This window comes from Nomia melanderi, chromosome 11 (genome assembly GCF_051020985.1).
Source record: "Nomia melanderi isolate GNS246 chromosome 11, iyNomMela1, whole genome shotgun sequence".
Taxonomy (NCBI): domain Eukaryota; kingdom Metazoa; phylum Arthropoda; class Insecta; order Hymenoptera; family Halictidae; genus Nomia; species Nomia melanderi.
In genome coordinates this window covers 899,890-923,646 of record NC_135009.1, presented here as the reverse complement: position 1 = coordinate 923,646, position 23,757 = coordinate 899,890, and the positions used below count along the sequence as shown (strand labels likewise).

Here is a 23,757-nt window from a genome sequence, read left to right as displayed (position 1 = left end):
CTAATTTTTTGGGGTGAAAACAAGTTCTTGCACTTCAAATGTTTGACATTTTCATAATAATTAAAATTTCGAAGAATCCGTACGTTACATTTTATATAATATATTTCTGTTTATAAATCCACGAAAATGCTTGTCTTCGTATGTTTCTGTTATTTGCAATCGAGTCGGTCAGCAATGGATGTTTTACGGAAAGGGGTTCCAAAGCTAGGAAATAACTGCGACGTTTTGTAACATTTTGGCTAAGAAATAATATAAATATAAAGAGGAAGATTATAATACTACGCCCAGAGGAAATCAGAAATTTTCACTTAATAGTTATGAACAAAAAATTCGTAAAATTTACCTGCCTTTAGGACGTCTCTAGGTGGTGTGCTCCCTTAACGTTATCCGTATGAGTTATTGATATAACTGTTTTCAGCTTGCACGGGCGTATTTAACCCCTTAACTGCTGAATTTGTTGGTAAACTGTGTTATTCGAGAGCATTAAATCAAGTATCAGCCTTATTCCCATTTGCTTATGAACATAAAATTGTTGCCATTCGATTCCTAGAAAGAGAAGGTTTTCGTTGATGTTGGAAAACCAAACTGTACTCCAGAATTTAAAAACACTAACACGTTGACTGTCATGAAAACCTTCAAAGTTTTGTGTATCGCTTATTCTTTTGTAGCAAAGATAAAGAACATCGGTTACTTATTATTTGGTATTGAAATGCTTACGTCAGACTATCATCCAGTTATTTACGCTATTAAACATTCTTATTCGACATTAATTATCTGACAAATTAACATTGTTTTCAAGTAATTTGGAAGCTCTGGTTATCGATGACCACCGTTTAATATTGGTCTTCGTGAATTCGTCGTGCCCATACACCTATGTCGCGGGCACAACGATTAAAAAGTTAATAATATTAGAAATGTATGTGTAGTCAATGCTTGCAGCCGGTATCAACAGAATAGTGAATGAATGAACGAAGATGAGAAGAAAGATTGATTTTGTCGAAATGTTGATAGGCTGATTTGCGCTGTTTTGCGCTGTTTTGGAGTTCATGGTTTCAGTTGCACGATGAATACTGACGTCGAATTAAAATATTTATTAGTGACATAATTAACTAAATAATAGTATAACCTCTCCATTAGTTTACACGCTTGGAGACTCGTCTTTTTATTTCTTATAAAGAAAACGTCAAAACTTTTGCATCAACCCAATACATATTGTATGTAGTAGAATTTAAAATAATAAACTCTTATTACTAAGAGCACTACCAGTGCGCATGGCGCTAAGCAATTGTTTGGAAGATGTTTTTCCAAATTCATGTGAACATGCCATACATGATTGTAATGCTGTAACGAATTGAATATCATAAGATTTGTTCAAGTATTAAACAATACATTGTGAGAATTATTATTCTGAATAATCGACTGTTTAAAAAAAACGTATACCCAATTGAAGAATTGATTGAATAAATTAAATTGCAATTACTCTTTAGCAATTCGACTTTTATTATCGTATTATACTTATTCAGCAGATTTTACACGTTACTTCCACGTGCAAATATGTAAATCTCCATAAAAAAATCACCAACAAAGCCCAACGTAACCGTTTTCTTGCATTTAGCTTAATGAACTTAACGAATTAAATAATTTTCTCTCAATTTGAATATCTAAAATGTCATACTTACTATTGTACTTTGTTTAGGCAGTATTAATAAAACTTAAATGTAGTAAAAAACAATTCGTTAATTATTAATAATGATTGATTAGGCAGAAATCGCTTTTTTAGATTACATTTTTATGAAATTCAGTAAATGCAGTGTATAACAAACTAAATGTTATATGTGTAAGTCATGCATTGAAATCAAGCGTCAATAAAATATTTTCTTGTCGTGTTCTTTATAATTTCTGGATTTTTAAACAATAAAACATTATAACAGTTCAAAATATAAATATATCTAATAGACTGTTAACCTTTCTCAGATCTGCAGTTGGCGGCAGAACTTGGCAAGACACTGTTGGAACGGAATAAAGAATTAGAGAACATCATTAAGCTACACCAGTCAACCGTTGAAGAACAAGCACAAGAAATAGAGGTAATTACACAACACCCATATCTTTACATATTTCTATTAATTATAGTGTCCCTTTCTTAATTACTAATTAGTTATTTAATTTATTACTTATTTCGTCACCAATTAACTTATTTCTTGTTTAATTATTAATGAATTATTCCTTGTTATTGACATGTGAACTTTTTTCAGTACATGAAAAAACAAACTGCTGCATTAAGGGAAGTAAATGATTCACGACTGAAAATCTACGAACAACTAGAAGTGAGCATCCAGGATTTGGAACGGGCCAATCATCGCCTTGTTATAGAGAACACAAGCGATAAGAAACTAATTAAAAGGTATGAAAACATCAGTAGCACTGTAACAGTACTTTAATGTTCTCTTTACTAAATTAAATAGATAATTCTATTAACTTGTTAAAGAAATTTAATAATGATGATGATCATTTTAAATAGATTCTTTCATACATTTAATATTTCTGTTTTTCCTGTCTTCGTTTCAACTTTTCATTCTAAGGCACAGTCTTTCATGCCAAACAGAAGAATTTCATTGTTAATGTTAACCAAGTAAGGAAAAGATTCATTTTGTTATGTAAAATAAGGTAACGTGAAAGAAATCACTCAATTAAAACAAAGTTATTATTATACTACTTACTATTATTTGATCAAAAAATATATTATTTTGTTACAATATAAAATAATTTATCATTTCAAGTATTCAATTTTCATATTGCATTTTAAATAATCTGATTGAAAATATACATACGAAGAACAGATGGCAAGCTTACAATGAAACATGATAGGCAATAAATTAATTTAAATATTTGTTAATTATTGTGGATGTCTAAATTAAATAAAAAGAAACGAAGCACTCTCATTATAATTTTTCAGTTTATAATCGAATGGGCCAAAATACGCTTTCTATAGATCTAATCCATTTCACAAGTTAATATGTATTATGTTTTGGAATACTTGAAATAACTTATTTAATATAACAATGATGTACATACAATCATTATTTAAATTGTATTTCCAGAAAATAGAATATAGTCGAGAATTAATAAAAAAAATTGGAAAACTACCTTTTATATTTGCATAAAATTCGATGTTATATGGAGTCTTCGTATAGTTACTCACAAAAGCGTTCACCCATGCATATGCCTTACATATGTGATATATTTTCTAAATATTTACTATATCAAATTCGATAATACCCTCTTTTTAATAATCCTTTTTTAACGAACACATGATTTCTTAATTGACGAATAAATCCCAGAAGTATGTCAGTTAAGGTTCATGACAATACGAATTATGCCTGACGAGTCATCGATGATGACTACAACTTCATTATTCTATAGTTACTATAATGTAATAACAAACATCTTCCGTGATTCTTTTAACAGTCAATGCTTAACAATCGAAACTCTGGAAGCCCGATGCGAGGAACTACAAAAGAAAATCGACGAGATGAACGAGCAACATGAAAGTCTGCTCCGTCAGAAGAACTCAAGTCCATCGACGAACTCAGCGCAAACACAGACTGCTCTGTGGAAAGCATCGGTCACGCCGGGTAGCAGCATACAACAGGTACCTATTAATATTCATCAAATTCATTTTGCACGATCTCAGATAAATCGTATGATTCTCATTTCGTCTGTTTACCAATGAACTTCGATCGTTGAATCTCGGTTTCATCGTGAAAAAGTAATTGAAATTTCGCTACAGAGTTTCTATTTTCTATACAGTCTGATAACTTCCTAGGAATTTCCTCTCGTTTCGTGCGAAAAGTATCCTGTCATATTAATTCGCTAGAAATGTTTCAGTTTTTAATCTCTCGTAGAATACTGTTTCACTAACAGCAATACAACATCACTATATATTGCCAATAAATGATAACGATTCAATTATAGTTCCAAATTTTTGTTATACTCTTTTGATAAGAAAATACAAATATATTCATTATAGCTTCAAAGATTCAACATGTTTTCTAAAAATGATTAATCTCTTTTGAGATCACTTTAATCATCGTAATAACCTATAGGATAGATTTATTAGATATTTTTCACATTCAGAATTCACGCTTTATACTTAATCTATTATTTAAAGAGGTTTCTCTTAGTTAGTTTGTATGTTTATATTTAGAGAGTGTGTCAAATTATAGATCACATTCAACTTTTTCCCTCCAATGTAAGAGGAGCGAATTATATATAAATATTTCATTTTTAACATTATACTATTATAGTATAACAAAATTTAATTAAATTAAAATGGTGTAATTCAAAATGTATTAACTGAACGGACTGAAAACTGAAAACGATTGTACACGGTCACGTATTACAAAAGTAATATTTATTGTGTATATGATATACTCACTTATCTTCATATGTTAACAAAATTGAATAGAAATCCTAATTTCTAAAATTTGCGACTCGATTAATCTAGGTTCTACTATAATTTATTAATTAATACGCTCTACTTCATGATTAAAGCACATAACTTGTAGAGTATGCCTTGAAACGAACCCTAAGCCTAAAAATTATTTTCAACATTTATTTCCGTGCGAACATATTACATTAACCATTTACATTCGAAATACTTTTAAATATTCAACTCAATAATACCGCGGTATTTTAAATGTTTTATCTAAAATGTAAGCAGATATTTACTTCCAAAGACAGTTGCTTGATTGGAAGCAATGTAAACAATTCTTTTTAATAATAATATTGAACATGATGTAATACAAATGAAAAATGTTGAGTGTAACACAACATAGGAATACCTATGAGTTTCCTTAATCAGTAAAATTGCACATTCGACAGAGGAGGGCAAATTGTAATTGCATTCGTTATGGACTAAACCACTTCAGTTTGATACCATCTAATGAGTACCCTTACTTTTAGTTCACATAAGCATTCGTGGTTAAGAAATCAAACGGTTCACATATTAAATACTTTAAAACGATTCGCATCATTAACATTCGCACGGCCGTCGTGAAAATAATTACACGAACAGTTGGTATTATATCTTGTTAGGCTTCGAAGATATTTTAATTGTAATTCTAACGTAATCATGCTTATATTATGCATGTAGTAATCTTAAGTACTTGTACTTCACTTACTTCTTGAAGAATACAATTATTCTAAGTTTTTATGAAATAGCTTTTATGACCATTCAAGTTTATTTTAGAACTAAGCTTTCAAACAAAAACAGAAAGTTGAAGAAGGAAATAATCTTATTTTCAAAATAAGTTTCAAAATAATTTTATTTTCAATAAATTTAGAAAGTTTCTATATAGCCTCAAAAGTTTTAGCTATAAATTATATTTGATTCAGTTAACAATGTCCGTGTTCTTTTTGGATCTAGGAGTACCTTCCATAGCTATGATACATTTCGGTTTAAATCTTTTACCTAGCAAAATTTTATTTTGAAAATGGCTATCAAAGAAAAGTATTTGTGTATTGTATTCCCAAAAGTTAGTTAAAGAAAAGGAAATTTCATTTCAATTATTCAATCGACGTAAGCTATGACTATTACTTGCTATAATTATGAAAATTGAGATCGAAAATCTGAATGATATTAAATGTAACATTCAAATGTGTATTATAAATTGTTTTGTTTCATTCATCACAAGTGAGAAACTAATTTTCTTATTTTTTAATTGACGAAATAGAAAAATAAATTACTGATACAACATTGAAAAGCCTATCGATCAAGTTATACTTTATACAAATTAATATTCAACGTATATTTATATAATATAATACATACATTACACAACAACATATGTGTTATTTACTATTTTATATTATTACATCAATTTTTTTGTACAAATTTATTTACTTAAATTTACAACGAGACCATTGCTATTTATGAAAAGCCTTCGAACATGAGTGTAGGGCACAAGATGTTGCTTTATCTTAGCTTTTCAATACCCCTTTTTAACACATTCGCAACCAGCAAATTTTTCGCTTTTCTAGTAGTCATTACCGGTGAAAATAAAGAAAATCTTAAGCAAATTGCTGCAAATTTCTGACAATAAAACAGGTACAAAAATTTAGAAATTCGTTTTGAAATGTTAGTCTTGTAATGATGTGTTGTTTAAAATGAAAAACTTTCCGTTAAAGACGTCTCAAATGGGAAAGAGCAGAAGAATAAAATATGTTAAAAGTAATTATATTTGAAAAGACGTGAATCACGTCAGCAGTCGGGAACGTGTTATGTACATATCTGCCAGCTCGCTCCTCTTCAATAGTGATTAGCGTATCATAAATGCAATAATTGTGATCTCTAAAAAAATTAATTATGAAAAATGTTCTACAGTTAGGTTACGTTAATATTAAAATATTAAAATATTTCCAGAACGCTACTGCACCTGAAGAAGAAATGACCGATTTGCTGAGACAATTACAAGAAGCTCGGAGTCAAAGAGCGAGGGAACAAAAGAAAGCAGCGGACATTGGTCAACAATTAGCATCTTTGATTCAAGAGAATAATGCACTGGAAGAACAACTAAACATTTGGCGCACTAAAGCGCAAGACGTAAAAAATCTGCAAGAGGAAATAAATGCGCTCGAAGAAGTGAGGTATGATGCGCGAAATCTTTTCCCCTTTATTTCTTTTTAACTAGTGCAACATGTTTACATTGAAAGTGTATTTAAATTAATGTTTAACATCGTACATATGGAATAAATGATTTTTCCAAAATTAATTATCCAAAAATATTTTAATTTTAGTATAGTGTATCTTGCCAAACGTTACAAATGTAGAATTAATGTTATTGAAATGATCGTTAGATCGACTGTTTTAGTCCAATGGATGTATGGCGCTTTCATTGAACAAATAATTGATAAAAATATTCATAATTTTCATTTGTTAATTAAACTTTCTTGTAGATTATTTAAAATATGTTTAATATTCGCGTTTTTTAAATGTATCAGCTTCAAATAAGTTTTTGATGTTTATGGAAAAAATAATATTGAATATGATTGCAAAAGATATAATATTATCTGTTAGTTCAATTTTATTTGAAACTTTATATACTGGATTTTATATACAAAACTATAAACGATTCTTAACAGAACGGATTAAAGTATTCGAGTCAATTAAAAAAATCTGAAAATCAGTAAAATATTCTATGTTTAAGAAATAAATTTGGGTGTCCATACTTAAACATTCTTTTCAATTCAACGTACAAACTACTCCTGAGAATATTTAACTTTTTTTAACAAGTAACTTATATAGGAAAGGAAAATAGGAAAATAGGAAAATAGGAAAATAGGAAAGGAGAAATTACCAACGTAATATCAGTTGATGAATATTTTTCTTCGTCTATTGAATTTCCTAAAAAATTCATGGAGAATTTAACTGTAAAAAATTTTTAATTTGCAGTAATTATTTGTTACAATTTTTCTTATGTCTAATATTTTTACATGTTTTCGAAGATGTGTCATAGATTATTTGCGATGAATATTTATATTATACAATTAATTCTTAACAATAGAAAAAGTTCACTTAATCCTTTAACAAGGATTAACTTCATCTTAAGAGTTGTACTACTCCAAGAATACTCAATTATATAATTAGAATGAATTTTTCTCTCCTCGGAAAACACGCGGAAAAATAGTATTTTAAAATATATGTAATTATTATACGTATTTGTTGACTTTTATTTGCTTAGACGTATTTAAACATTGCGTATGAAAACCCGACATCTGTCAAAAACTGGAATTTCAATGTTCGACGTTGAAAAATTACTCCCAAGCAGTTTAAAGATTATTTTGAGTTGAATATTTTAACCCTTTGCATTCGAAAGTCTTTGACTAAAAATATTCAACATTTTCCAATGAGTTATAGGCTACATTCTGTGAGACGAACTGAATGATAGAACATAGATAAGTTAAGAAACAAAATTACTGTTTCTATATTTCACACATTTATAGATTATAAGAGTTTAATATTGTGTGTAAGGTTTTATAATTTTGGTATATCAAATCGAATGGTGACTGAGAGTCACCTTTAGAGTACAAAGGGTTAATAAAGTAACATGGCAGACAATTATACGAAGTAGCATTATTTTTTTCATTTTGGTAAAAGAAGTTTGAACTTCCACAGGCGAGGGCAATTATGTGGACGATGTTTGCGGGGAATGGAGATAAAAACACACGACGAAATTTCTGTAATGTTGGATCTAGAGGAATACGACGACATTAGTATGGCGGAATCGCTAATGAACGACAGTCAACGTGATACCGAGTCATTAACGCAGGTAAACTTTTTCGTATATTTTATAAAGCTGCTTCTTCCAATTATACATGCATGAAAGATGTTTTACCTTTTCCACTTTCCTAACTTTTCCTTAGTCTTATTGATTTTGTGCTACTCGAGCTATTTTTGTGACCTTATCGTGCAAAACATTCAGTGACTAGTTATCGGTTTCCAGTCTAAATAAATTCAAACACATTTTTTGCAATAGCAAGACTTTTATTAAAATCGATTGTTTAATATAAAAAATATAAGGACTTTGAATTTTCGTCGAACACTTTTTCTTCAAGGCGTGTACAATTTATCGGCCACGACGATTTTTCTGGCACTTTTGATCATTGTAGAAAAAGGTTGCAACAAAAGTTAATCAGTTTTCAATGGGTTATAACTTATGATTTCCAAAAGATAATTTTTTTAAATAAAATTTCAAAGTGACAGACTTTTTAAGTGACAGAAGATATTTTGGATCGCATACTTTTGTAACCGTTATTAGGATGAAATTTACTTCCGAAATTTTATCTTAATCGAGGAAAATATTATTTTGAAAAATTATTTGATTTCGATAAAATCATATGTTGAAAGTGGTTACCATTGCAAGTCTAAATAATGCATAAATAATAAATATCATATAAATACAGCAGAAAGAAGACATTTGTAACAAGATTTATGTCGAGCCAAACCAAAATATCGCATATTTAAAACAGAAAATCAACACCGCATGTGAAGAAGTCACTTTGAAGTTGCACTTTGCAACTGGATCAATACCTTTATGAAACAACTGGTATTGTGGTATGATAAGCCTGTCAAATAGTGCAAAGTTTTCCTTTACATTTTTTTTCTAACTTCACTAGAAACAGAGTTGTAACCTGTATCAGTTCCTAGATACACCCTGTAATTTATACATACACTATGTAGTTTACAAAATATGAAGAAAAAGCTATTTATACAGATGAAATAGTAAAAAATATAATATAATAGTTTGTTTGTAACATTTTAGATTATTTTACAAAAGTCTTTGGTACAGTTGAATTTCAATTAAAAAAAATATGTAACTACATACAAAAGTCAGTAACCAATGAAAAAGATATTGATTTTATATACAAACTTTATCCATTCTATAAATAACTATTTTTACATAACATGATTTCCTTTATCAAGAAGTAACAATAAGTACAGTATTTTTTGTAAATATTTCCAACTATAAACATTCCATAGGCCCAAATAAATTTGGTCATCGGCAATCTAAATATTGTAATAACGATAATTGTTTAATGAATAATTTACAATTTAAAGAGACAAGCTAATATTTGAATTTGCATAAACCTTCAAAGTAACTCGACAGATGTATGAATATTGGAATGATCTTGTTTATCCTATTATATTAAGACGCTCAAGATCATTTTATTAGTGTGAAAATTTGGCTCTGGATTTTTATACCATTTGAGATCTTAACGAGTTAAATAAAAACTTATTTCCCTAAGTAAACATGTTTTTAAAGTGAAACTAAAATAGAATTTATATTAAACTTTCTTTAAATTATTATTTTGTTACATCTTACACATAATGTATGAACATCTGCACTCGAGTGGTAGCTTTGGTGAAAAATGTTCTTTCCAATAAATTTTATTTGAGCAAACATTTTCCATACTAATTGCATGAAACAAAAATCGAGATTTACTTAATATTTTTAAGAAAAAACTAAAAAATGACTGTTCATTTAAAATAATATATGGTAGAGTTCTAGATTTTCGCAGACAAAAAAATCATTGAAAAATGAGTACAATAGAAATATTATTAAAAATTACTTTTATTGGTATGAAAAAATATAACTGGATAATGTGAGGTTTGAAACAGGAAACCGGAAGCCAGCCACGAATGAATCGTATAGAAAGGCCTTTCCTTTTATATGCATACACGCTTCGAATAATTCGTGAATGATACTTGCAAGGGCTTAAGGTGCAATGGCTTATTCTCACTTGACGAGAATAATCTTGAAAGTAATTTGATTTTATTTCCTTTAGGAGAGACTCGCAACAAAGATTAAGAAATCCAAGGCAAAAAAAGAGAGTAGAGAATTTCGTTCCCCGTTGTGGACAACTTTCGCGTATATATGGAAAGCACCGTCGTTGATTTTTGTTTTTTTCCATACGATATGCTACATAAAGAACGAATATATCATACCGTTATTGATGAAACCTTTTCGGATACCGATCTTCATTCTCAAAAAAGTTCTGACGATAAGAGATCGCAAAAAGCTGCTATAAAATGTTCAGCGAATAGTTTAAAACGTTCATTTTCATAATTAAAATGTAGAGTAAGAAAGAAAATTGAATGAGGGAAAACATTTAACGCATAATCAGTTATTAATTTTTTGTACAGTAGACAGTGAGATGCTCACCTAATAGTACCGTTAATTAGTAGCAACCGAAAGCAACAATACTTTGTTAATTGATATCACTATTTATTTAAGACCATTGGTGTAGTAAAAATATCTTCGATTAAGCTTTAAGTAGTTTCATTTTTGTTGTATACCATCGATAATAGTAAAATAACCATCATTTCATAGTATTATATATTAGTTTTCACATCGAAGACAGTTCCCATTTGAATTTTCCAACTTGTCTCTAATATTTTGTTGATTTATTACTTGATTTATTAGTAACAAATGGGTTTAGGAACATCAGAATAGTAGATATACTAAAACTGTTTAAATAAAGTGAAGTAAGATACGGTGTAGGTAAAACAGGAAGAAACTCGTAGCTGAGCACTTACGTTACTAAGAAATGAAAACACCTTCAAATTTTCTCGGATGAAATTTTTTTAATTGAAACATGCTTTTCAAAAACAAAAGAAATACGTTTACTTAAAATTGACGTTAGTAGAATTTCTACGAATTTTTATTACATTTTATTACATAATGTTAATCGTGAAAAACAAAAATAATGATTAAACCTGATTCACACTGGCGGTCAACGGTACGGTCAGATCAAGTTAAATCATAACTCATGTAATAATAAGATATTACATTTAATGTAATTCAATGAAAGCATTCACTTATTGGGGGTACGGTCAGAACGAATCAAAATTTATTTACTACAGCAAACTTCGCCGGATTTGATCCAACCAGCAACTATGAACGGATAACGATCAAAAACAATCATGGACAACGGGAAATTAACCCCTTGCCTTATAATAATGTGTCAGGCTCATGGTGAAGATTTGAAACGAAATTTAACAAATATAAATATTACTCAATTCTTGCGAATTCAACTTAAATATTATTGTTTTGTTATCGGTTAGTACACGTTAGAGCAAACATGTACATAGAATATCTCTCTTTCTTTTAAGAAATTATTAATGTCAAAGTAGCTATATCGATCATAGTGAAGAAATAAATTAAGGAAAGGCAAGGGGTTAATCAAATTTGTCAAAAAAAAACAGTGTATTTTAGTTACAAAAAAAAATATTGCGACTCATCACATAAAATAAAAATATGAATGGAAATTAGAACTAAATTAGGGCACAAAGAAATAACATTCGACTGCTTTCAGGAGATTATCCAACATCCGATTTATTCAAAACTGTCGTCTTTTTTACCGTAATATAATCTCCTACTCATCTGAAATTAACACGATTTTCATTAAGTTATATTTATAAAATACTGTTCTTTTCTCGATCGAACAAACAGAAATTAAATATATGTATATTGACGAGATTCAATGTTCCTGATCGTTGAACGTGAATACTTCGGTAAAATCGTTGATCGTGATCTGACCGTACTGTTGACCGTTAGTGTAAATCGAGCCTTTTAATGTCCAAAGACCTAATAAGACTGCGTTAAATTAATGATTTAGAAAGTAGTTACAATATCTTGTAATGTAATAATCCGTAATAATTGTATAAAATATAGGTAGATTGAATTTGCTGATGCTGCTGCTATATCTTAGAGTTAAGTTTGTCTTATCGTGATTAATCTATAACGTTGTTCAATCGACTTATAGAATGGCCGAATATTGTTAGCGTATCTAGTCGAAATATTTGTTAAAACACTGTTATACGATGTAAGTGCCAGATTTATATGATCTTAAATAAAGCATATTTTTTCAATAAACAATGCTGCTTTCACTTATTTAATATCCTATAAATCTGGCGTTCTCCTTGCCTGTAATCCAAATATCCTTGCTTTTAATAACTATTCAAATGTTTCATAATTCTATTCATTAATTCTTCAATTTTACTGTTCGAAAAATGAATTGCCACTACTGCACCATCAATCAGATTCAGCTTCGAAATTTCAAATTTGCATGCATCAATACTAACCTTTTGGAACTATTACAAATTATTGAACAATCAATTACTGAATTAAAATAAACTATAACTTATTGTTTCATAATATTAGCGACGAAATTTCTGTCTGCATAAAAACTATTTTTAATATATAAAAAACGTCATGCGACGACTGTAACCGAGATTATGGCAAAAGACAAATTGAAAAGTAACGTATAAACGAACTGAATATTATCTATTAAAATTTCACTTAACAATCAGATGAAAACGTAATACATTTAAAGTGGTTAAAATTATTCGAATAATGTACGCCAACTGCTTGAATACTAATTACAAATAATGATCTCTCTGATAATTTATTAAATTAATAATTATCAGCATTGATCACAAACGAGGATTTATACCAATAAAAAGCAATTTATAAAGTTTTCAAAAATTATCTTGACCAAATATTTATAGTTATCAAAATAAATAACTCTACAAACAATTTAATGATCACATTATATGCAACGGTTATAATTCAATAAAACCAGTCGTGTTCAATTATATTTAAACGACATATAAATATTAAATTGTTACGAGTAGTGTTAAAAATACTCTTTCATACGAATATTTCATAAATCAAGTATCATTTACGAAACTATCGTTCAATATTTCCCCTTGTTTATCACATGAATTTTACACAATGCCACAACTGCCGTGATCGCCCACAAAAAAATATATTTTTACCTTTTTTGCAGGACTTGAACCAAGACTGCAGCGGTTCAAACGATTCAAAGAATCCTTATAAAATCCTCGAGGAGAAGTATCAAGCCCTATTAAAAGTCCAAAGACGTTCTACGCCGCGGCGGAAGGACTGCGTGCCGCACATGTCCTTACAGGAAGAGCTCGAGATGTCGGGCGAGTTCAGCAATTTCCAGAATCCGACGACAGAAGTAGAACTGCAGCAAGAGTCAACGAAATCCGTCGGTGGAAATGCTACACGTGCCAAAACGGAGATTTGCGGGAAAAAACTGTTCTCCGCCACTCCAACGGATTTCTCGGAGGCGGAAACTTCGTCCTCCGGTTTCCTGGACGAAACTAGTAACAAAATGACGCAAACCGAAGGTAGACCCGGTTCATTTCTTTGCTCCATCGCTGATGGCGAAGACTGCAAATTTAGCATTTACGATGACAATAGTCCGTTCGAAAGTAGATTCCGGAAGACACCGGAATGCAGACAAATATTTAGGGAAATATACACTGTCGTCAAACGAACGGCGGAAGCGAAGGACGAAGCCGAGAAGCTCCTACCACCTGTGGACGAATCTGCGATCACGGCTGTCCCGCAGCCACCGTCTTCGATATCAGCGCACGAGGACCTACCTAGCGAGACCACAGACGACAATCAGAGCGTTGTTTCTTCCGCGGTAGCTTCTGTTGTGTCCGAGCCGCCGTACAGAATAAAGACACCGATCTCGATGAACGGGACGCACGAACGACAGAGCAACGAGTCCAATCGCCACGAGCACCACAAACACGGAAAAGGCGAGGGCAAGAAATACGGTTACCATTTGGATTACTTGAGCACCAGCGTTCGCGTCGTGAAGAAAACGTCCAGGAAACACTCCAACACAAGAAGATTGTCGCATAATGACACGCCGTCGACCCCTGACGTAATTCCGACAACGAACCCCAAGATCGTTAACGCGAAGTCGAACAGTAGCGGAAAGAAGAAATTCAGACCGTTTAACGCTCTCGAGCAGATTGGTAACGCGTGCAATGAGTTCAGTTACGCGAGCAGGACGAAAGAGTCACCACACACTGGAAGGCGAACAAATATATATACAAGGAACAATAATGATCAGCACAATCACACTTTCGAATATAGGGATTACAAGCCGAGCACAGCATCGGAAGATGTCGCCCGGTTGAAACGCTTAGAAATGTCTTACGCCGAAGTCCTCAGATTGCCAAACAAATCCAAAGTAAGCAATCGTAGAAATTAAAGAATGAGTCTTCACTGATACCAATTAAGAAAGCTAAATTGCATACGAACGCTTTGCGGGAAAATATCTCAGCCGCGATTGTTTTGAAAAAATAGAGGGAAAAGTTCTTTTGTCTTTCTTGTTGTGAGATAGAACAACTTCGTTTCGCTGTTACTCTTAAATAATCGTTGTTGCGACATTTTCACAGATTATAGTTCAGTATTGCTTCACCAACGTAAAGAAACGACATTTTGTGGGGAGGTATGGGAAGAGTAAATCATACTACACGTGAAATTTTAGCTACGGGCAAATTATTAATTTCCGAGTTATCAATAAGGAACTTTTGATAATGCTGTAGAATACTGACCGTAAAACCGACCTTAAAATTTGTAAATGCTATAAAAATTGATGTTATAAACAACGTTTTTTGTAACAAAAAGGCCACTCTTTTAATTTCCGAGATAATTGCGAAGAACCGCTACCACTATATTAGATTCAATACACACGAGCGTTTCTGTGAAACGGTACAAGTATGACTATATGTTCGCCAGTTTTAGCTTTGATTTTCTCAGGTTTCATGCAGATGCTGTTATCTGTTACAAAAGTTCCAGTCAATCATTGTAGTTTCGTACGCTGTTATATAGCGTACAATAGAACGTATAGAAATCACTTTCAGATCATAGAGATTGATATTGATAGAATTAATTTTTTTACGGTGGGAGTGTAAGAAGAGAGGCACAGTTCCTCCTCCACCCATGTTAATACTTTATAATTGCCAAAAGTCCTTCCAGTTTGAATTAGAAATTTTTTTTGTATCTTAGAAACTAATTGTCCGCGGCCGAAATTTCATATGTAACGTCCTGTCCCCCTTCTCTACGATTCCACCAAATTTCGTTTGTCTGGATTGGTTGGGCCATACTGTACTATATCTTTTTCCTGCAAACTGCTCATGCGCATTTGGCCTTGAGAAGACAAAAAAAGAGAGAGACTTTTATACGTAAAACATAGTCAAGTGAGATTTAGTTCAAAATTTGTTAAGTTTAATGTCGCGCGGATACTTAGAACAGAAAGAATTAAATTATTTCAGGTCATAAGATTCAGTATTGGTAAATCAGTGCTAATTAAAATGCATTTTGTAAATATTTAAGAGGAACGTTCGTGCGCAACGTCTGAACTAGGTACGAAACTATTTTACATTAATTTTTTTATTATATTTTATATCTTAAATTGTATATCTTTTTTCATGTGGATGTGTGAGGGTAACAAAGGTACATACACAACGTTTAATATATACTGTCAATGATCCACGTGATTAAATGTGCAAGACAAATAGAGCTGTGTCTCGAAAATCTGTTCTCCCTTCGAAAAATTGTAGTTGTAATGATGGAATAAAATTATTTATGTGCCATTTACTTCATCGAGTTACAATTGTCAACCAACTTCAACTACTTGCTCGCACTTCCCTAGGTAACATAAAACCTATTTCTGAGAGTACTCGATGCATGTCGTTAATAGCATGTATATACTGAACTACAATATTGTGATGATATTATACCAAGTAAATAAAATCTTTAGTAGATTCTATCGTAGCAACAACTAATCCCTCTTGTATATATGAACCAAATCTTATTAAAAGCCCTATGACATTCTTTTTAGTCATTAAAATTTACATCACAAAAATGCTAAACGTGCAATAGGTATCTTGCACTTTCTATAATTTAATTTTCCTGCAGACATTTATTTATTTTCTTTCACTGACTTTCCATTCAAAACAATGTATTAAAAATTCCTAAATGCTTGTTGTTTTATTGAAGTATATTAAAGGTACAAGAAGCATCTTGTGATTGTTGTTTACAATTTAAATTCATTCGCTATCGTATTCATTCTCCTTCAACTGCCGAAGCATACTATATTTTATACAAATTAAAGATAAAGTAAGTGATGTTTTGTTATTTTAAAATTCCACTTAGAACATTTCCATTTTCTACAAGTAAGATTTTTCTTATACAATTGATTCCAGCTCCCTATTTCCCGCATTTATTCCCCTTTAGAAATATTTGGGATAAAATTCATTGCCATTATATGTGACATTTGCTGACAAACATGTATTTGATTAAGAATCATCGAACAATGCACGATGCACTGCTCCTAAACTTGGTTGTACGTAACTTGAACTAACACTCCTTCTGGATCTGTAACGTACAAAGCAATAGAAATGTTTACATAAAAATATTTCACAACTATACAACTATATACTCACTCTGTAATAGATCTAACAGCAGGTCCTGTTGGATTATTTTTTGGTCGTGGATTCACTAAAAGACACTTCATGGGATGTCCATCCAACTGTCTATTGTGATAAGTTTCAACAGCTTTAGTGGCATCCTTTAATGTTTTATAAATTACCTCTGCAGTGCCTGGTCGTACTAATCTCGATACTAATAATTCTCCTACATCCTCGAATAATTCCTAAAATAAAAAATATTAATTTATTTCTTATTTACTGGAAGTAATTTTAACAATTCTCATAAATTGTTATCCTAAAAATTATACCTTAATATCTTCTTGTGTAACATTTGCTTGTAAATTTGACACTACAATTCTATAACCAGTAGATTGTGATGAACTAGTAGTAGTTTTGGGTCGAGATAAAACACCCATAGTGCGCGATTTACTTGGAACTGAATCTAATCTTGATTTTACTCCCATATCTCTGTGACTTCTTGAATCGTAATACTTCGGCTCCATTGGCTCTTCCGCTAATATAGTACTACAGAGTACCATTAGTATTAGATATTGTACAAAAACCATTTAACAGAGTACATATGTTAAATTTACAAGTAAAAATATATACCGTGATTTTGTCCCAAAACTCCAGTCATCTTTATATGTAGGAGAAACAGCTTTTGTCTGAAAATATTACATACAAATACAGATACTTATATTTTGAAGCTGACTACATTAAATTCTTTACAAAACATTTACCATTGAAGAACGTGCAATAACTTTATAGTCTCTGACTCTTTCACGTTCTCTATCAACTTCAGGCTTTCTAGAAGGTACGATTCTTGAAACGTTATTGCTTGCTGGCTTTACCCATGTGTACGGAGATGCAGGCTTAATACTGAACACAGGAGGCGGGGGAGGCGGTGTAGGAGCATATTCATTGTTCACAGTTCTTCTCAAAGGTGCTGCTTCCATTAAATAGTCTGAAAAATTTAAACAAATCAAATATTTTACAAATTAAATGTGTCACTAATTCAACTATCTAAAACATTTATACCATCATTATAATCCATGCTGATGTCTCCAATGTAATGTGGTTCTGCGAGTGGAGGAGGTCTGTAACCCACTGCTCTTGTTGGTGGTGGCATATAATTGTTCGGAATATTCGGTGGCATGGGATGTGGCAGCATTGGAGGCATTTTATTAGTTGATAATGATAATCTTCCATTGCGTCCTGTCTTCCGAGAAATTCCAGGCAATTGTGTTTCTACTTTTTTCAATTGCGATGCACGTATTTTATCTAACTTTAATCTAGCATCACTTTGCTTTGCGATTTCTGCTAATTTGTCTCTTGCATCTGTTAATTTTTCTCGATTCTTTTGTATAATTTTAAATCGAGCATCTGTAATTACTTGTGAGCCATGTCCCCTTATAGAACCATTAGTACGTGCACCTCTATTAATTCTCCTTCTAATACTGCATAAAAAATTACAAATTATTGAAATTATACATATGCAATTAAATCTACATAGTTTCTACTCCTTACTTTCAAAAATAACTGTTTACCTATTATACTGTTGTGTATAAGTATTAATAATAAGGATTAATGTCAAACACCGCCAATTATCGTGTACCAGTCACATTAATAAACATTAAAATAAAAGGTATTTACAAAATATATTTTCAATTACATAGCAATAACATTTAAAATAACAAAAACTCTTTGTAATAGCATTCGAAAGATCAACATAGAAAAAAAATTTTAATCTGCTCCATTACAACAACACCTTTCATTAGATAAAAGCAATCAATTTAAAAGAATTTTCATATTTCAAATACACCATTAGAGAGGAAAGTCAAAGTCACTATAATTATAAAGTAGTTTTAAAAGAAACACCATAGCTGAAATAACGATTTTATGAAAACATTTCGGAACGAATAGCAAGCAAATATCTTTAATAAACTGTAGGTTCCATTCTTTAAGGTTATAGAGAAATCGATAACACAGAAGTCACTGCAGAGTAAAATTACTACCAATTTTTTAAAATTGCCTCACCCTCCACCTTTGGTTCTCATTCCTGACGACTTCGATTTTTTAATTATATCATCTAAACTTAGGCCCACATCAGCCATACCGTGATAATTCGACTATCCGAACAGACGCGAATCATAAATCGAAAATTACAAGCTACTCCATACTTGAAAGAGCGGATTCTCACGTAACGACACGTGGTGCATCGATAGTATACATTGTAAACTTGCCTTATGGTATTATATCATAATTTTATATGAAATTATTTTGATATATACAAAAATAATAACAATATACTATTGTAAAAAACATATATATTTAACATTTACTAATATGATTCATCAGTACACTAATAAATGATTTCAATTTTTGTTAAACTATAAGCTGTACGAGATTAATAAACTGCTTTTTCTTTAATCATTTTATATATTCGTTTTACTCTAAATTAATTATTTATTTCACTCTAGATATATTCTTATATCTACTCCTATATGAGTTATATTTAGAACTAAGATATTCTGACCTAACCTTTTATAGGTAGGTCTCAATTGATATTTTTTAATTTTCTATATATATGTTATTGAAATATAAAAGTAAATATATAGCCATAAGTATACAATTATATAAATTAATATAACTACAATAAAAATAGTAATTTGTGCAAATATATTTATGTTTATTTAATTTGTATTTCAAAATAATGGCGGGCTATTTTGTACGTAACCAACGTACGTCGTATTTGAGATTTTACTTTCAAGTGTTTCTTTTTATTTGTTTAATTTTTTTTCACTTTTCAAGAATAAAAATGTGTTTACTTTAGAAAATTTCTTCTTAAACATTAAATATTAAATCACACAGTGAATCTAATCTAACTTTTATTCTTTATTTCTTCCTTTAGTTCTATCTTCACTGTCATAAAAAAACATAACTTTCTGATATACATATCATATCTCTGTATATAAGTATAAATTTAAAAATTACAATTCACTATACGTATAGTTGCATTATAATATGCAAAAAATACTAAAAAGTTATAATCATTAAAAGATGTACGTCATTCAAGAAATGCATAAATATTTTGTTTTCTATTATGTATATGAATAATAATAAGATATTAAATATAACAAACACATTTGAATTGTAATCATCATATAAAAACATAATTGTATATACATGTATAATAAGATTTTTAAAAAATATTATGTATTTTAGATTTAAAAATTATAATTTAACTTTACTGAGACAATGTCTAAAAGTATATGAAGTTGAAACCAACAATGTATATATGCAATATTGTATTTTAAAAATATATTGAGTACGAATAAAAGTATTGCTGTAAGATACACAGATATACACATATACACTTACTTTGTTAAATATATTTAGTGTACTTAATATTTAAAAAAGGGAGATTTTGAACATGTGTATGTGTAGGTATACAGTAATATATAAGTAAATAGAAGAAATTACCTTAGCACATATATTTCATAATAAGTAATTTATAATGCTAGAATATAAATTTTAGTATCAGTTTTAATATCATGTTAATCTAAACTTACTAACTTATGTACTTATTATAATTTATATCATAGTGGAAATCTAAAATAAATATCTATATTACCAGATATATATCAATTTAATAGTTCTAAAGTAAAAGTTTTATGTGGAAATGTAATTAACTTAAATTACGAGTAAATTATGAATTGTATGCATGCATACAACATAGAACTATCCTGTAATAAGAATATAGTCATATTATTAAAAAAGATCTGAAATATTTTTATTGGATGTATTTCTTTGAGTCTATTGTGGCATTATGGATTAAACAAACTGAAGAGAGAATTGCAATTCAATATTGTGATTTCTATGAATACATATTAATTTTGCTTTACTTAAAATTAGTTCCAAGTAATATTACATTTAGAATTCCTTTCTCCTTAGTTCCGAATATATTTTTTCATTTGTGCATTGCAAATGAGTAAAATCCAGAAGTATAAGTAAGATAATGTATCCTCACTTTTCAAAAAATGTATAAAAATATGATATTTAGTTAACTAAATTTTTTTCTTATTTTAAATCTACAATAATTTATTTTAATTTTTATTATCCTTTCACTACTGAGAGAACATTTCAGTTCCAAATCTTTGATATAGAAAGAAAGATTTAATTGTTTATAATTATAATTGATTACTATATTAGTTGTATCCTGAAGCTGTAATACATAATTTGCTCTAAACTCTAGTAGAAAAATGAACCGTTTATTTTGAAAGTGATTTAAGTTCACTTAAAAAAGATTAAGGAACTATTAAAGAATAAAAAGATTATGTAGAACTGAAACTATTATAAAGATTAACTTGGTTTTTTTTAAAAATGGACTTAAGCCACTGTCAAAATGAACGGCTCAAATGTATAAAGTCAATTGCGTTATGTTCATAAAATTTACACTCCCATTGCTTTGTATTTCTGCATGGATATATGGTTATAAATTGTTAATTGTAACTTTTTTTTAATGTCTTGTTCTAATATATATGCATTTATGACTTAAAGTGGTTTATTTTATTTGAATTGACTTATAAACTTTTAACTCCTGAACAGTAATGTACTGTAGGGACTATATGAAATTAGTGATACATTCACTCGCGAATGCCATTACATACTTTGCATGAACACTGGAAGTACTGAGCTGCCTAAGAGGTTGCTGGTAGCCTGCGGTGTTTGAGACTTCTGGGAAGGGGAGAACGTAGATAGTGCGCCTTGCAGGCTTGAAAGGATTGAAAAATTTGGACGTGTTCGAATATTTCAAGCATTTTGAGCGACTCGAAGCGCAAGCCACCCGATCTTCCGCAAGCGTGTGAAAGCCTTAAGGCATTAGATGTTACCATGTATATATGTACTTAAGTACTCGCAGGCTTAACCCTCTAAGCGCGGGCGAGTTTTTGATTTTTCAGTATGAAATCGCGGGCTAGTTTTATTTGTTATACAGATGTGTCCTAAGAATTAAATAAAAGCTAACTAATTAACGCGACTAATAAATAACGGAACACATGATAACTAACAATAGTCTGATAAAATACTGATCTAATAAATGAAGTTTCAATATACATTAAAAATATTAAGAAAGGATAAAGAAATAATCATGTAAAAGAAGAAGATTTATTTAAATTTTTATTCGTTGTTAGCGATATTCAGTATGCGCTCCAGATCATGTACTTTATAGTCATGGAAAAGGGAAATGACGGTTACGAATGTCTTTTGACACAAATTATTTATTCATTATTGTGTTAATAGAAAACAGTAAATTAGCAGAATAAATTTTATTTAGTGAAAAAATTTGTCCAAATTAGATGATCAAGCATTGGTATGAAGAAGATATAATATTTAAAAATGAAATTACTCTCCAACCCTTACACTTCCCATATTATTTAAAACAATCTTCAGTAAATTCCAATCAAAATAAGTGCTATTAGAAAAATGGATTATAATGAACAAGAAAACAAGGAAACTGACTACTCGTTGCAAAGTGGATTATAAAACATACTAGAGTAAACAGTATACATGAAGAAATAATAAACTATAATTATTTAATATATACAATATTATTATCAAAAATATTTTTGTACAAAATATACCTTCATTAATTATATATTATCTATTTTATTGATGTAATTCTATTTTTGTGTCTACGTAAAAAATATATTACAAATAAAGATCTATGCCAAAAAAGCGTGTCAGAAATAACTGTTTCAAACTTTCTTGAGAAGTAATATGTACATATTCTGTATAGGTTCCGTAATTGATATGTTCAGGTTTTCTGTTGGATATTACTACAGAAAATTAAACTATACCTGGTGTAGACATTATTTATAGAAATATGAACCGAACGAACATTGTGTCGATTTCAAACAACCAAAACCAAAACTGATAGATCTGTAACAGTTATAAATATTTTTTTGTCTTGTATCTCTTTAAAAAAGAATGAGGTACACTTCGAGCGACAAAAGTGTACTGTTGTTGGAATGTACTAATACGGCAATTTCAAAGGATGTGATCACCAAATAAAGTTGAATTCAAAATAGAGGAAACTATTTAAATATACTCTCAATGAAAGTTATATAGTACAATTGTTAATGTGTATTGTGTCGCTGACTCTAAATCACGTTCTCTCGGTTTTCAACGCACTGCAAAATGCGAGAATGGTTCCAGTAGTAATTATACGTATTGTTAGGTTAATATTTGAAAGGAACTAAAAACCCGATCTCACTATGTATTTCTTGTCTTGTGTAATTCGAAATGGACCCAATTATGATTTTTTTTTATCAGGCGGAACCTGATCGGTGGTAATCTGAAGAATAGGGTGGAGGATTGCTTCGGGTATGATCCCGTAAAATCCTGAAACAGAATATAAGTGATATTCCTATCTGTGGGCTAGGCATTAGGTTGACACACCATGCATGAATCAAGAGGTAGCAGAAAAAGTGGATTCAATAATAATCAAGTCGGTGGCCTTTATATACCAAAAAATTGGACTGAAAATGGTGGTGGATGCGTATGTGCGCAGACTAGATTATCCAGCCGGTGGACCACTTAGTTAGGATTTTTGTATATACGAAGGAGCTTCCTTTGTGCAGCATACAGCTTCCACAAAAAGGAAAAAAGTTTGTAGGAAAATTCTGTACGTAATGCAATAAATCACGTATACGTTCAAAATCAAGATTGATGATCAAGAAACTACGTGCTATAACACCGTCATATTTGAGGTTTTATGCAAAATATAACAAATTACAGAAATATTTTGTCTTACATTTATTCTAATAATTACAGTAAACAATCATAAATTTATTTGAGGCTATCACGGTTAGGAACACTATAAGAAGTGTTCAGTTTCCGGGTATAAGCCGTGTCCATTAGGAATTGTTTCC

The 23,757-nt window shown here is 30.3% G+C and overlaps 2 protein-coding genes across 9 annotated transcripts in view; one reads left to right on the top strand and one right to left on the bottom strand.

Annotated features, from left to right (window-relative positions):
- centrocortin (cerebellar degeneration-related protein 2-like) overlaps window positions 1-15,992 on the top strand; it is a 200,138-nt gene extending 184,146 nt beyond the window's left edge. For all 8 annotated transcript variants that reach the window (XM_031978432.2, XM_031978437.2, XM_031978436.2 and 5 more), the window contains 6 exons: window positions 1,975-2,087; window positions 2,256-2,404; window positions 3,469-3,652; window positions 6,425-6,648; window positions 8,177-8,330; window positions 13,354-15,992. In XM_031978432.2, the coding sequence (XP_031834292.2) occupies window positions 1,975-2,087; window positions 2,256-2,404; window positions 3,469-3,652; window positions 6,425-6,648; window positions 8,177-8,330; window positions 13,354-14,601 (2,072 nt within the window). In that variant the 3' untranslated portion in view covers window positions 14,602-15,992. The remainder of the gene's footprint in view (window positions 1-1,974; window positions 2,088-2,255; window positions 2,405-3,468; window positions 3,653-6,424; window positions 6,649-8,176; window positions 8,331-13,353) is intronic.
- A 367-nt stretch (window positions 15,993-16,359) lies between these two features.
- Window positions 16,360-19,031, bottom strand: LOC116427731 (uncharacterized). Its single transcript, XM_031978438.2, has 7 exons — window positions 18,863-19,031; window positions 17,864-18,282; window positions 17,566-17,789; window positions 17,435-17,490; window positions 17,134-17,350; window positions 16,841-17,049; window positions 16,360-16,772 (listed from the first exon to the last, which is right to left on the bottom strand). Exons 1-7 carry the CDS (start codon window positions 18,937-18,939, stop codon window positions 16,694-16,696), a joined length of 1,281 nt encoding a protein of 426 aa, XP_031834298.1. The 5' UTR covers window positions 18,940-19,031; the 3' UTR covers window positions 16,360-16,693.
- Window positions 19,032-23,757: the final 4,726 nt, after the last annotated feature.

Coding starts and splice junctions, on each gene's coding strand:
- LOC116427731 (XM_031978438.2), bottom strand. CDS start 18,939: ATGGCTGATGTGGGCCTAAGTTTAGATGATATAATTAAAAAATCGAAG. Junction 18,283..18,862: donor ATGAGAACCAAAGGTGGAGG/GTGAGGCAATTT, acceptor TTTTTTATGCAG/TATTAGAAGGAGAATTAATA. Junction 17,351..17,434: donor AGTTTTGGGACAAAATCACG/GTATATATTTTT, acceptor GGTACTCTGTAG/TACTATATTAGCGGAAGAGC.